Source organism: Labrus mixtus, chromosome 7 (genome assembly GCF_963584025.1).
Source record: "Labrus mixtus chromosome 7, fLabMix1.1, whole genome shotgun sequence".
NCBI lineage: Eukaryota > Metazoa > Chordata > Actinopteri > Labriformes > Labridae > Labrus > Labrus mixtus.
The window spans coordinates 26,213,557-26,228,810 of NC_083618.1; the positions used below are offsets into that span (position 1 = coordinate 26,213,557).

The 15,254-nt window shown below is 38.7% G+C and overlaps 1 protein-coding gene across 1 annotated transcript in view; it reads left to right on the top strand.

Moving 5' to 3' along the window:
* cdk18 (cyclin dependent kinase 18) overlaps positions 1 to 15,254 on the top strand; it is a 46,282-nt gene that overhangs the window by 16,918 nt on the left and 14,110 nt on the right. Inside the window, exons 3-8 of the mRNA XM_061041411.1 lie at positions 6,360 to 6,496; positions 9,059 to 9,190; positions 10,544 to 10,600; positions 12,360 to 12,474; positions 13,633 to 13,727; positions 13,830 to 13,892. Coding sequence (XP_060897394.1) covers positions 6,360 to 6,496; positions 9,059 to 9,190; positions 10,544 to 10,600; positions 12,360 to 12,474; positions 13,633 to 13,727; positions 13,830 to 13,892 — 599 coding nt within the window. The remainder of the gene's footprint in view (positions 1 to 6,359; positions 6,497 to 9,058; positions 9,191 to 10,543; positions 10,601 to 12,359; positions 12,475 to 13,632; positions 13,728 to 13,829; positions 13,893 to 15,254) is intronic.

The window sequence follows — 15,254 nt, forward strand, 5'->3', positions numbered from 1 at the left end:
TGAAAGGGGGTTCATTAAAAAGAGGGACATATTGCATCCTATTTATCCTGGACGAGATGATTTATGTGACCCACATCCAGTTCATCAAAGTGTAGAATAAAGCAGCGCGGTGAGGATACGGACGTTATTCCAGCAAAGTATTGTGAAAAATGTGGACCCGTCTTTCTGTTTGTCACAGCTCACACTCCTTCATTATAATGCTCAGGAGCCCCCCCAGGGCTATGTGTTCAGCTCCCTCCTGTTCACGCTGTACACCCACGACTGTAATTCCCAACAGAGAGATAACTCTGTTGTTAAGTTTGTGGATGACAGCACCATCACCAACTGTATTTTAAACATAATGAGAATGTATACCTTGAGGTGCAGAGTGAACAATCTGCTCAAAATTGTGAGCAAACTCTAAAGACAAAGAGAAAATACCTCAGAGGAAATGAGGTGGGGATGGGAAAACAATTTCAGGTTCATGGGAATCAGCATCACAAGGAACCTTGCCTGCACTTCACACATATGATCCCTGGTGAAAAAAGCTTTAAAAAGCTGTGAAGAAGTCCTAAAAAACCCTGTAAGCCTGAACAAAGAAGCAATAGAGAGCTGGAATCATAATCAAATAGGAGATGTGTATGGTCCGGGACATGAGGCTCTGCAGCAGGTGATTAAAAGCCACATAATATCAGTGCTACTCATCTACCATCAGCAGTTATATTGCTGAGATCTGGAGTTTCTGCATGAGCCCAATGGATAATAAAAAAAATACATTTTTTGACCCATCTGTTAACATGGAGGAGTTGTGATTATGACCTGTACTGCAGCCAGTCAGCAGGGGGAGCGCGAATATTTTGGCTTTACTCCCAGGCAGATGTTTCTCCACCCATCTTTATACAGTATGCAGATTATGATACATGTTTTCTGTTTGTATTATTAAGTTATTATGCAACTTCAACATGCATTTCGTTCTACATCTCTGCCGTAAAGTTACATAAATTATCCTTCAAGTCAAGTCAAGTCACATTTTTTATAAAGCCCATTAAAAAACAGCAGCAGCTGACTAATTAAGTGCTGTACAAAACATTAAAGAAACAATATAACCCTTGAACCTTGTTTTAACAGTAAAGACAATGAGGAAAATGTATCTTTGATAGCGGATTTTAGCCATTAAGCCATGCATATCTTATGATGCCCTACACATATTATTATGCTCAGGTTAGTTCTTTGCAGCCTCATTTTTAGACTGATAGTTCAATTCTCTGACATGGTTTTTAACACTTAAAAACAAGAGCAGCTGGACCACACGGACGAAGACAAGGATAGTCAGTCTCAGATCACTGAGCACAGTGAACTCATTAGCGTCCCCTTAGGATGCAAGTACACAAAAATATGCTCAGATGTGAACAGAAAACACACAGTTTCAACACTGTTTTGGCAGATGATAAAAACTTTAACCTTTTTTATTTCATCGAAATTGAGGGTGTGTATGTATTTAAGTCGATATCCTCTGGGGTAGAAAGGACTTTGCTCCTGACCAGCCAGTAATGTTTCACATTAGTCAGAATCCCCTTGTTCACTTCCCGTATATTAGTCCATTCAAAGCTGTTTTGTTGAGCTGGAATAGGAACGTGCAAATGTAATATTGATAGTAATCAAATAAGCCACTGTTAGACCTCAGGGCTACAATGGGAGCGTCGTCATCATCACAGTTGAAAACTCCAGATAATGTTCTGCAGGTAGGTAATGAATCCTGAGTAAAGGAATAACTTTTTTTGTCAGATTGAAAATCTAACTTTTGTGAAAATATATTAAAAAGTCTATAAATTATCAAAAGCTCTGATATGTCCATGCATTGCACAAAGCCATATTACTGTATTACAATATGACTTGACAACATTAGCCACTCCTCCATATCATCTGCTAGACCACATGATAGTTTAACCCTTCTTCAGTTAAACTGTCCTGCAGATTTTTCCAAAAAGAGCAGCTTAAACTTGCGGTGATAAAAGTTGGGTGGATACAATCTGTACATAAACATGGACGTAGTCTCATTGACGTCACCCATTGGTTTCTGAAGCGCCCATCGGTGGCGGTCACCATATTGAAAATGCTGTCTCAATCTAACTTCAAACTAACAGTAAGATCGGCCAGCATCAAGAATTGGTGTAGTCAGGCCAAATTCCAGGCTGTAAACATGTTTATTTCTGCTTTAAAAATAGGCCTTTTTGAATGGTAGTGTATATGACTTTTGCAGTCAGCCTCAAGTGGACACTCAAGGAACTGCAGTCTTTTGTACTTCTTCATTGACTTCATTTTCCAGGTTGTCACCTGTGTACATCACATAATAGCTTAAAAAAAAGTTTGGGGGGGAAGGTCCAACATTATTCCTTCCTTGTACTCTGTAGTGACTTAGATAATAACATTATAGCACTTGCATATAAGATAGGTTAAACCTGGAGTTTGTCCAGTACATAATAAATAATGCTTATTCTAGCAGAAGGAAAATACAGCAATAAGTATTGGCCTAAGTATACAAGTGCCATAAATAAGAATACATAGTTGGTGTAAAAACACTAATGTCTTGCTGGCACCACATTGTTGTTGTTTGTAATGGTCACACAAAGATTTACTGGAAACCAATTGATTTTTTTTCTAGGCTAATTGGAAACGGTATTGGGTCTGTGAATTGCATAATTGCAGATAGCTGATACTTCATTCTGAAGCAGTATTTTAGAGACTCTCTCTCATTAAACACATCTTTTTTGGATCTTGGCAATAGGATTTCTGAAAACTGACTATCACAGCTCATCTTTCTCAGTCATGATTACCTTTATTATCCAGGCTTTGTAATGATGACAGTTCTTACATCATTACGTCTGTGTTTGATAACTTTAAATACACTTCTGAAAAGAGGGAAAATCTTGTTTGATATTGAGAAAATTACACAAGCTGCTTTATTATTATCTGCATGTGAAGATCCTAGTGTTACAACCTATTCCTTTGTGAAGCGCAGGTTATGATAATTGACTACAAAAGCAGCTTTTTTAGTGCCCTCACCACCGCTGTTATCTGCTGCTGAGCCTTGTGACTGAGACTAAGGCAGACAGCATCTGTTACTAATCATTCCTCTTTCCTTAAGGCAATAACTGTCTCGCAAATGGACAGGATGCAACATAAGACTCCGAAGCTTATAAAGACACTGTGTCATCCTGTGTTGTAACATTGATTGTTTTCTAGAGCAATAACACAGCGGACCACTAACATGTTATGAACATCTTGAATTTAAAGATAGGATTTGTCAGTCATACAGTTGTAAACCGGTTTTCACTCCCGTTTTAACATCAGCCCTGACCTTGAGAAGGAGCTCTTGGAGCGCTGGTTTAGCTCAGTCAGTAGATCAGGCAAGCAGTATGTACTGTATGGTGAAGAGTTGACTCCGCCCACAAGCCCTTTGGTGCATGTCATCCCCAATCTCCCTTCCCTGTGTTTCCTGTTCCTTCTCAGCTTTCCAATCCGTTAATTAGAGGATAAAATATTATCTTAAAACAATTCCCAATGACTCAAGCACACAAGGTGTGTCTGCTCTGACATCATCCTGTTTAATGGGTCAATGTTTACTGATGACAAGACCTTGAACAGACAGATGCTTTTTAGATATCTGTTCTGTACAAAGCCATCAACTTAGTATTTATTTAAAATATTAACAATAACAACCACTAGGTCAAAATGTTGGCATGTTTATTCAACATGGCAAAAACAAATTGGTGAAATCTCGGTCTGTTTGTGTCTTATCTATAGACTGTATATTGAAAACGGACTGGGCAAAAGCCATCTGGGAGTTTAGCCATAATATTTAGAGCTCCCCCTGCTGACTTGCTGCACTAAAGGTCATAATCCCCACCTTCTCTATGATAACAAACTATACATTGAAAATGCACATCAGACACATTTCCTGTGCACCTGCAGAGTACAGCAGAAACTGTGAGTGATAACGTAATGAACACTTATACAAGACTCATTGTACTTTGATAAATGTCAGTGTCTGTTTCAAACCGATACAAGATTCTGTTCTGCTGTGGACTGTACCCACCTGAGAGATCTTTGGTTTTATAGGTAATTTAAATGTATGCATTATATGTTAGAGAAAGTGGCTATAGCGTCAATACTGCAGCTTTTCCAGCCAATCCCTACTGAGCAGACTCTCGTTGCAAATAATATTTTGGCTTCAACCAGTGAAATGGAAGGAGTCTGAGGGACGCTGTCCACTAGCATATGTTTATGGTGTTATCATTTACAAAAAAATGCAATAATGTTTTTTTTAATGTTTTCTATTTCTCCCCCTTTTTGTAACCACAGAGTCAGATGGAAACGCTCTACAAAAGCCTCACGTGGCGTACAATATTGGATTGTTCTTTTTATAACGGGATGTCTTGCAGGCATCCATCCATATCTCACAGCAATCAGACACCTTTTGTGTGTGTGAGTGTGTGTATCAGTGTGTGTGTGTGTGTGTGTGTGTGTGTGTGTGTGTGTGTGTGTGTGTGTGTGTGTGAGTGTGAGTGTGTGTGTGTGTGTGTGTGTGTGGGTGTGTGTGTGGGCTCATATCAATGTCGCATTTGCTGACCCCAATTAGCATCAGCAGATCAAAGGAGCGGTGTAGCTGTGATATTCAAATGACAAGCAATCAGGCTGTCATTTCATCCCCCCAGACCAGACCATTTATACTGTCGATCAATCTGACACAAAGTGGTCCGTTAGAAACATGGCTGCTGTGTGGCTTCTTTATACTCGTTGTTTAACTCGTCCAGATATAAAAAAAAAAAATCTGAGAACACCTCCAGATGAGGCCATGGGTCGAGTTGCTAAAAGTAACGTTTGTGGGCAATCATAAAACAGCTGTTAGTAAAGCTGCTCAAAATGATAAACACATTTCCTTTTAACACTTAGACCTGCTTCCCTTGTTAGTTGTTGTCCCCATGGAAACATAAAGTTAAAGCACTTAACATTTCATTCACCCCAGGAGGAAATGGTTGTAATATGCACAAGCAAACGCACACACATGCTTGGAGGCTGTCGATAAAAATGGAGCCACATGTCCACTTCAGTAAACACTTCCTATTGAAATGGGAGATCAAACTGTTCCTGAATCCTCACAGCAGGTATTCAAAGACGCCGACAGGGCATCAAACACACATCACACACCATGTTGTATTTTGTATTTTGAGGATCAAAGTCCATTCTTCCAACCACACTGGCTGGATTTCTGAAACTCTGCTGTTCTTGTTTGCACTCAGTAAAATGGTTGTCAGGTTTGCTTTTGCTGCATTCACTGCGATCTACTCTGTAGACTTTCTGTTTTTTGCACGTTGTGCATTTTGTTTCCTTAAATATGTCAATGGTGATCAGGGCTCCCCTCCTGATTACGAAACATTTTAAGAGAAAACACACCAAAGATGACCAGTCACAGCAGACTACTGGTTAATCATTCATTTATGTGATTTCCAACAGTTTGCACTGTGCAACCTCATCTTTGCCACCTAAGGCACAGTCAGGATGTTAACATGCAGTTAGAAAAAGTAGATTTACAGTATCTTTGTGTTTTGACTGTTGTAAATGACATTGAGAGGTTGAAGGTACATTTAAAAAAAAAATCTGGTAGACCATATCTTTATATTCAAGTACAGGCAGCAGCAGTTGAGACTATTTTTAATAACAGTAATTTAACGATACACTATGTCTAAAATACGACTTAATTTATCTACAGTGGACTTGATGTGTGTTTTAAAGGAGAGTGCTGGATCAATCCAGAGGCCAGGGTACTTAAAGGAGGACACATGTTCAAGGGGTGGGCCATCCTTTAAATAAATAGAAAATAAATAACGTTTAGTGACTCACGAGGCTAATTCTGTTCCCAAACAGCAAACAACATGACTTTATCATGTTTAGAAGTAGTTTAGAAGAGAACCACGTCTGTGCTAGGGAAAAACTAATATTTTATAGAACTCTCAATGACAGATCTGTTATTCCCAGATGTATAAATGACTATGTCATCAGCATACAAATGACTTTGACACTCATAGAAGACATTAGGAAGGTCATGAATAAATAAATAAATATGATAAATATAGAGAAAATGAGGGGCCCAAGGATGAGCCTTGCGGTATGCCCTTCTCAACTATGCATTTGCTTGGACAGTCCCGAACACAGTTAAGAAATGACAGGATTAGATACAGATGTGTAGGCAGTCTATGCTTTAAATGATGCAAGCTGCTCTGAAGGCTTTTGGTACCCTATCAGATCTCTGTTCTCTTTCTTGTTGTCTACATCTTTACTTTTGCAATGGATGTTAAGGGATTATGTTTTCCCTTCCTCAGATCTGACTCCAGACAGGCTGGGTCCTCCTTCTCATGATGCCAGTCCTGTGAGTCCTGAACCAACAACACCTGGAGCTCAGTCTCCATCCCACCTCCAGTACCACAGTAAGGCCCAGCACAGACGTTTCTCTATGGAGGTAAGAAGCAAAGGCTCATAGCAGCTGTACAGTATGGGGACACAGGTTAACACTGCAGATCAATGATTAAATGGGAGTGAGTTCACTTTGATTTCTGGTCAGGCTGTAATCAAATGCTGCAACGCTCTTCTTCCTCAGTACTTAAAGGGTTGCAGATAAAGCACTGATGGAAAACTGTCAAGGTTCAAGTGCACTTTACAGCATTAGAAGTCGGTCTGACATCAGAATTAACAATGCATATGTCATTTGTCCTCCTGCTTAAACTCTTTCCCCAGGAGTCATGTCTCTGTTCCCACCTCTGCCAGCTCAATGAGATGAGTCACCTCTGAAAGCTTTTAACCCTCCCCGAAGCAACAGACTTTTTATTGGAAAAGTGAGAGAGTTCGCAGTCCCACCTTTTCAGAAAAGTCCCTCTGGAGCAAATGTGATTCACTTCGAACCTCTCTCATACTCATACCAGACAGCGAAGTGAAGTTATGCCTGAGGGAAGTTAGTGCTCCGGTACGATTCTATGAAGGAATGATGCAAGGGCAAAGACAGTCTAAAAACATAAGCTATTTTATAGAAAACTTAAGATACTAAAGGCTGTATTGTAAAAGGTATAATATGCAACATTTAAAACATGAATATAGCAGATATCAAATGTATCCTAACTTAATATATTGTTGAGTCAAACTCCTTCTTGGTTTGTTGTTCTCAGCTCTGTGTTCACACTGACGGTACAGCGCTCCCTCACCTTGTTTATATGTCACTAACCCGCAGACATGTTTCATACTTTTTTTTGCATGAACCCCTCCCTCTCCAATAGTTAGCCCTGCCACAATGTGGGGGAAGAAAGACGGCCCCACCCTAAATGGGGAAGCTGTATGTAGAGGTACAAAGTGTATACAAAGAGATACATTGGACTAACAAAGAAAATGCTTTTTTTTGGGTATAAAATACTTGACAAAATAAGAACATAAAACTTTGGGCTTCATATCTGAGTCTAATTGCTTCACTCAGTCAGAACACTGAGGGAGGGAGGGGTGGAGAAGGAGGGGAGGTGGTGCGCTGAGTGAGTTTTGTTTTGGTCTGAGAGACCTAATGTGCAACATACTGTATATTGGCCATCTATTCTTAAAGTTGCATATTATACCATTAAGTTAATTTTTTTGTATATCTGTGAAGCATTCACACGGAACAGCTCCATTTTTTATGGTTGCAAAGATGTAAAAAATATTTTTGGCCGGTGTATATCCCCCATTTTTTAGCCAGATGTTTTTCTTATTCATAAAAAGTTACCATTCAACAACTACAATTCAACTACAGTTCTGTCAGATAAAGATGAGGGGGTTAACTTAATAGTATTCACATACTCAGACTTGCTATTGAATGAAAGAGCGACTTATTAATTAAACTCTTTAATGCCCTGCCCAAACCTGCCCAGTGCCCACCCAGGTTACAGCCATGCTAATTCAATGATTAAGATTAAGAACATTTATGGTAGGCTTTACAGTGAACTATTTCTCTCCAATTCAAATTCAAGTCACATTATTTAAAACATTAACATTTTGCTCAGCTTCATTTAAAATGCAAATTTGTATGTGCACATTCCAATATCATTTTGTTAGACTGAAAACTACTTGGTAAAAATCTTTGTGCTGATGAAACTTAAGCTGTTTCATTGTAATGTATTAAAAGTTTTTAAACATGGAGGATTATCAGGCAGATGGTTGTGCTCTGCTGGATCTCGTCATACACATGGTCACACGTACTGACCCGAACCTTTCACAACAATTCTGTCATTCTTTCTCTTGCCCCCTACAGTGTGACACGGACACTCTGCTATCAATAAAACCCAGGCACCAAGATGTCCATCTAAAAAAGGAAACCAAGCATTGGAGAGACTTACAGACTTTTGTCTGTTTTTGTTGATGACAGCAGAATCCTGAGAAAAATGGAAAAAGCAGCTTGTTAGCAGAGCTGCACAGCCAAGTCATATCCACAGAATGCATTCAGGCAAAACATACAGACCTGAAAAAAGGAAATTGTTGAGCAGCATGTGTAGAGTACTGTATTTTAAAAAGTAGTATTTATTTTTCTCTCAGAGATGGATGACTAAACGAACTATGTTAACAAGTCTTGAAAACATATTTTTAGCACACATGAAGCTAATTATATTCCCCTAGTTTTCTGTATTTGGCAAGCACACTGGTTTATTTTTCATTGATACAACTGGAATGTTTTGAGGGCAGTTTCCACTCAATTTAATTGCATTTCTAACTAATTTATCATCAGTCAATACAAACCTTGTATAGTTTTTTCCGACTATATTTGAAGATAAAGATGAAGGCATTTGCATTTGACCAAAATAAAAAATGAGCAGAAGAGCAAATCAGTAGCAGTCGGGGTCTAATGTAATGGAGGATGTATGTCATGAGGCTTGATTGTCAGTTAGGCTCAAGCATGAATGATGTGAAAGGTTGTTAATATTCATATTTTACTTTTACTAAACTCTTTATCCAAAACAGACAGACTGATGTGAGTATGTTGTAAACCTTGGTGTCTGTTGTTTTCTTTCAGGACGTGAGTAAGCGAATGTCTCTTCCCATGGACATCCGTCTGCCTCCAGAGTTTCTCAAGAAGCTTCAGCTGGAGAGTGAAAACTCTCTGCCCTGCAAACCTCTCAGTCGCATGTCTCGCCGTGCTTCACTGGTTAGTTCTCTATTGTTCTTCATACAATACAGTATTCAGCCAACCTGGACCTTTTCCAGTTTTCCAGTTTTTTTTTACAGTGCTCAAACTGACATGGAATATTTTTTTTCTTTTTGACCTTTTATTGACAAATCAAAGAAGTCGAAAAGGCAAAAAACTTTTGTATCTGTTGGACGTTTTCACCCCAGGGCAATTGGCAATTGGTCACATCCACATGACTGTCAAAAAAGCTCTTTTTACAGCATAAAATAAACATGTTTACAGCCTGGTACAAAAAAAGAAATAGGTCTGATTAGTTATTGTCATCATGGGCACACATTGTACGGGGTTGAATTCTTTTTAAACGTTATGTGCTATGCATAGTTAGGCACGTAGCTGATATGATTGACAGGTGGGCGCAATTCAAACGGTTCATCAAGAGGCTTAAACCCCGCCTCAGCTCCAGCTCTCAGCCTGTCGTTAAGTTGACTGAAAGTTAGACTGACACGGGATTTCCATCATGCTTCTTCCATTAATATTAACAGTCTATGGTTGTGACGTATTTCCTACTGAACAACATAGAACTAATAGAACCAATCATTAAGATACGATGCAGGAGATAACATCAGGATGAATTTTATTGGATCGTAAGCTTCAACAAAGCTTTTGAATTGGTCAAGTAAACACCCCTGAGGACATTTGAAACGTTTTGCAGGAAGAGAAAATACAGTTAATTTGATGTGAAAATACTCAAATAATGCTTCATTGAAAAAGATTTGGCAGATAATGACAGATGAATGAACACTTAACACATGAACGCTGGATTAAAACCGGGAAAATGTGTTTTATATTTCATGGGGACTTTGAAGCCATGATCCATAAACCCATTTTGATTTGCAGTAGCAACACATGACGAATCTAATTCATTGTGTTTCATAAGATTTAACAATTGTTGTTATCCTATGTATACTGCTGAAGAGCTTATGATCATCCAACCACCATAAAAATCTCATTATAGCAACCACATTGGCCTCTTGTTTGTTTTATCCATCCACCCGATGATTAGTCTAACACAACAACACGACGTATCAACTCATATTACAGAGCACATTTCCTCTCTGCAGATTATTAGTCCTCTTATCTTGCCTTCCTTTGATTGAATTTGTACTTTCTGTATTAATATTAGCAATTAGAGGTATTTATATCCTGTTTGGTTTATGGGGCAGACAAGGATTTGTTCAATAAGCTTAAGAAAACATGAACTAGCGAAACATATGTAAGCAAATATTATCATTTCGACTGTTATTAAGTATGATAGAACGAAAACACATCAGTCAACGGTGAACACTAATGCTGTCTTTTTTTGGCTTCTAGTCCGACATAGGCTTTGGGAAACTGGAGACGTATGTGAAGCTTGGCAAACTGGGGGAGGTACGTCACTACCAATGACTCACTCACTCGCCTTTTAACAATTTTCAGATGGTTAATGGAATCGGCTGACACATGGTCCAGTGAGAGATGGGTGTACAACTCCTACACCCACTCGGTCGATGCAAGCGAAAGATGAAAGCGGCATGTCTCTAGCGTTTTATGTTAACCACATTGATGTTATCTGTGAGTCTTCATTAAACTTATCAGGCCTCCTGCGAGTGATACTCGGGGGAGACCAGCCCGTCAAGACGGGAACAACACACGCCGCTTTGTTTACAGTTCTAAACAAGGCAAAGTATGGTGTCCCTGTTTGTCCATTTTCACGCATTAGCATGTTCTGTCGCAGTTTAATCAACATTAACAGTCCTCATTCGGCACTCACACTGTCCTCCCTCAAACATGTTGTGCTCTGTAATAATATAATCCGCGGTTGTGCTTTGAATGAGGAGTGCACGACACAGCCACTTAAATATCTCACCGTGTATATGAGAACAGTTATTGCCTTAAGAAATGAGGAACGATTTGTGACAGAAGCTGTCTGCATTAGGCTCAGTCACAAGGCTCAGCAGCGGATAACAGCGGTGGTGAGGGACCTAAAAGAGCTGCTTTTGTAGTCAATTATCATAACCTGCGCTTCACAAAGGTTTGCTTTATAAACAGTTCAGATCACTGGGATCTTCACATGTAGGTATTAATAAAGCAGCTCATGTCATTTTCTCAATATCAAACAGGATTTTCCATCTTTTCAGAAGTGTGTTTAGAGTTATCAAACACAGACGTAATGATGGAAGAACTGTCAACATTTTAAAGCCAGGATAATAAATACAATCGTGACTGAATAAGATAAGCTGGGATAGTCTGTTTTCAGAAATCCCATATGAATACATTTAAAATAAATACATGTTCTTTAAGGCTTTCAACGTTATCGAGTTTATAGCAATACGGCAAAGGTCTGTAAATTAATGCATGCTATTTTGTCCCTTTAGGAGCACCGTAGTTAAGCCAACTCACTGACAGCAGCTTCTCCCTGTAGGCACAGAGATGGACAAAAGCAACACCTCCGCGTCTTTGAATGGCTTATTTCATTTTTACAAACTCCCAGATGGCTCAGTTGACGATTTAAAAGTAACCATCCACTTCTTAAATATACTTTTCAATCCATAATAAGTTCCTTATTTCCAAGGTTAAGTGTTGAAACTTTCAGTCGTCCAGAAGTTCCGTTTTTTCTTTCAAAATAAAAGCCGGGTTTGTTGTCCAACCAGGAAGTCAAGTACCTGAAGACAGTTCAAAAATACCAAAGAAAGTGTAACAAAAACATTTTTTGAAAAGCAAATTAATGGAATTTGAAATGTTTTAAAAAATGTAATTAATCGCAATTAAATATAGCATGTAAGTGTTAATTCGCAATTTAAAAATGTAATCGTTTGACAGCCCTAGTGCTTAATAAATGTTTTTGACAAAAGCCAGCTAAATACTTCTGCATTAAGTGGGTATGATGTTGTGATGCTGCTCATTGATGTCAGCGGTTTAACCTGACATAAATTATCTGTTAATAAATGTATGTGTATAGAAGATGATCAAAAATGGAATAAAGTCAAGTCAGTTGAAGTCACTTAATTTGTATGGTGCATTTAAAAACGACAGGAGTTTAACCAAAGTGATTCTCAGTAGACACAGGAATGAAAGAACAACGTGCATGGATAAGATTTAAATGAAAGGGATTGAAAACAAAGTGAAATGCGTGTGTTTGTGTTCATAGGGAACTTATGCCACAGTGTTTAAAGGACGAAGCAAGCTAACAGAGAACCTGGTGGCGCTAAAGGAAATTCGGCTCGAGCATGAAGAAGGAGCACCCTGCACTGCTATCAGAGAAGGTATCAGCAAACACACACACACACACACACACACACACACACACACACGAGCACACACAGACACACACTAACACACATTTACACACATGAGCACACAACCACACATGAGCACACAACCACACATGAGCACACAACCACACATTTCAAGGTTTTTGCCTCAGGAGGATGATAATTCTATTTTTTGCCAAAAATAGAATTATCATCCTTTTGGGGAAGCCATCAGAGAAGGTAGTGACTGGAGCACAGTTTACCCGTTATACGCATCATATAGCTTCAAATACATTTACACAAAGAGACTGTCATGGTGTCACTCAGAATCTTAATAAGACATACTGTGAGCTCGCCAACATACTGTATACTCAGGGGATTCAAAAGGTCAACACATAATCATGCTTCATGTTCATTCACAAAGTGGTCTACGTTTTTAAATGTCTTCGCTTCATTTTAGATTTTGTCAGCTGCTGAGGAAATAATTCAGAAATACTGGTGTATATTGTGCAGAGTTTGATTTATAAATTATGGACTGCTTGCATTTTTGATTATGACAAGAAATCTAATAGAAGACTGTGATGCCCCTCCCCCAGTGGTTTGTCCCCCTCTCACTGTTTCAGAGCCAGAAGAAGAGTCACAAAATTTGAAAAAAAGGGGGGGGGGGGGGGGGGGTGGCTCTGGAGAGGAGAGAGGGGTCAGCAAACATTTACTCAGCCACTAAAGCTAGCTTTGTTAGCCAGGGGGATCTGTAATTCACTTTAACTGATAGGGATGCTTATTTTGATTTGTAAATATAAAGACAAAATGTATATTTCATTAAAAAGAACAGCTGACTTTTAAGAGCCTTTTGGTGCTCTGAACAAATACTTTTTAGGTAATGTCCACACTCATTTTCATTTTTAATGGGTGCATACATCAACTGAGACCAGAAACTCATTTTTTAAAAAGTTGTTTACTGTAAGTAGTAAATAAACTTCTTTACAATTGTACTTCTTTTTGCAATCCGTGACGTCGCCCCCTGCTGGTCGTCAGCTTCTGAAGCCAAAGTGGAACAAAGCTAAAAACCCTTTCTCATCTTTAAAGTGTAGTCATCTTTTGTCAGAGAGGCAGCAGCTTCTCGAGAAGGTTCTACTGTTTCCCTTTACCTCCCGTTCTTCTGTCCATCAGTGTCTCTACTGAAGAACCTGAAACACGCCAACATCGTCACGCTGCACGACATCATCCACACCGAACGCTGCCTCACTCTGGTGTTTGAGTATCTTGTGAGTACCTCGGCAGCTCAGCCCTCAGGTGTATGATCTCAAACAGACGTATAGAATATGGACAGATTGAAGTGTGAAGACTGTGTGCGTCGTCTCTTTCAGGACAGTGACCTTAAACAGTACTTGGACAACTGCGGGAATCTCATGAGCATGCAAAATGTCAAGGTGAGATGAAAAAAACCCATCGAACACTTCTGACTGTAGGCTAGAGCGAGCTGCTTTGTGAAGACATTAAATAAACTAATGTCACACATAAGTTAAGTTTGATTTTAATTCCAATTTAGTTGCATCTTACAGTAAACTTTTATATCACACAAACACAGCTAAGGAGTTTAGACTGCTGCTGGGGCATCTTATAGAACAACATAAAATCAGTTTATAAGCACACGATACTCAGGTTTACCTCACCTGTGACTTCAGTAACTACAATGTTTCATTTCTGTGGCTGTGGCTCAGTTGGTGGAGTAGTCAGAAGACTAGAAAAGTGCCATACAAGCTAAAGTCCATTAACCAGTTACAATGACTTGAGGACATTCAATAATGTTTTGTTTAAAATCTTCTTCAGCTTAACTCAAAAAAAGACGGAGATATGCCCAATTAAAAAAAAAAAAAACATGGCTGTTATTTCCATCTAATTTTTAACTCAGAGACCTTTGGAAATGTTGGATGTTTGTGTACAAACCTTGAGCCATACAGTCTTTTATTAGTTACTATAATATGCATAAACTTCTGTTTGTATTGGATCCACTTTAACTCTTGTCTTTAGATATTATTGGCCACTTCTGCCATTATGTGTTTTTGATGTTTTCATCTACTAATGTGTTTTATCTAAGTGTGTTACTTTTTGCTCTCTGTCTGTGTATTAATATCGTTTTTTCTCTGTTGTTACTGTTTTGTCAATTATGATGTCATGTTGTAAATGTGTTTTCTGTTGGGACCGCCTTGAAAATAAGTTGGTACTTGTACATTTCAAGGAGTTTTAAAAAGTAAATACATTTTAATTTGTAATATTGCAATAACTTTTTTTTCTGTCTGCAGCAAGAGGTTCAATCCTTTTCGATTTATATTTTAACATGTAACACAACACAAGTAAACATTATACATATCCTTCACTCTCTGCACTGGCTGCCTTTTAATGTTTTTGTGTATTTTTACCCTCTGCAATATTTTTACTTTAAATCTCCTGATGGGATTTGGCTCAAGCTACATTTCTTAAATTTAAACTCCAAATGTGCCGTCATGGGTCCTACAGCCCTCAGACCATTTCTCAATCCTCTCCTACAGTCCAAACAAAGAAAACAAAAGAAACGAAAGTGATAGAGCATTTTCCTTGTTTTCTTTCAATTCTTTATTAAGAATATGGTTTACAACAAGAGAAATGGTCGTGCAGTAAGATAGAGCATGGAGGGTCTGCAGTGAGTGGTGTCTGCAACAAATGAAGCCTTTCAATACTTTCCTTCTTCAAATCCCTGTTTTCTTAGAGCATTTTCTATCAAGGCCCACAAACAAAAAACGGCTTGCAGAGGA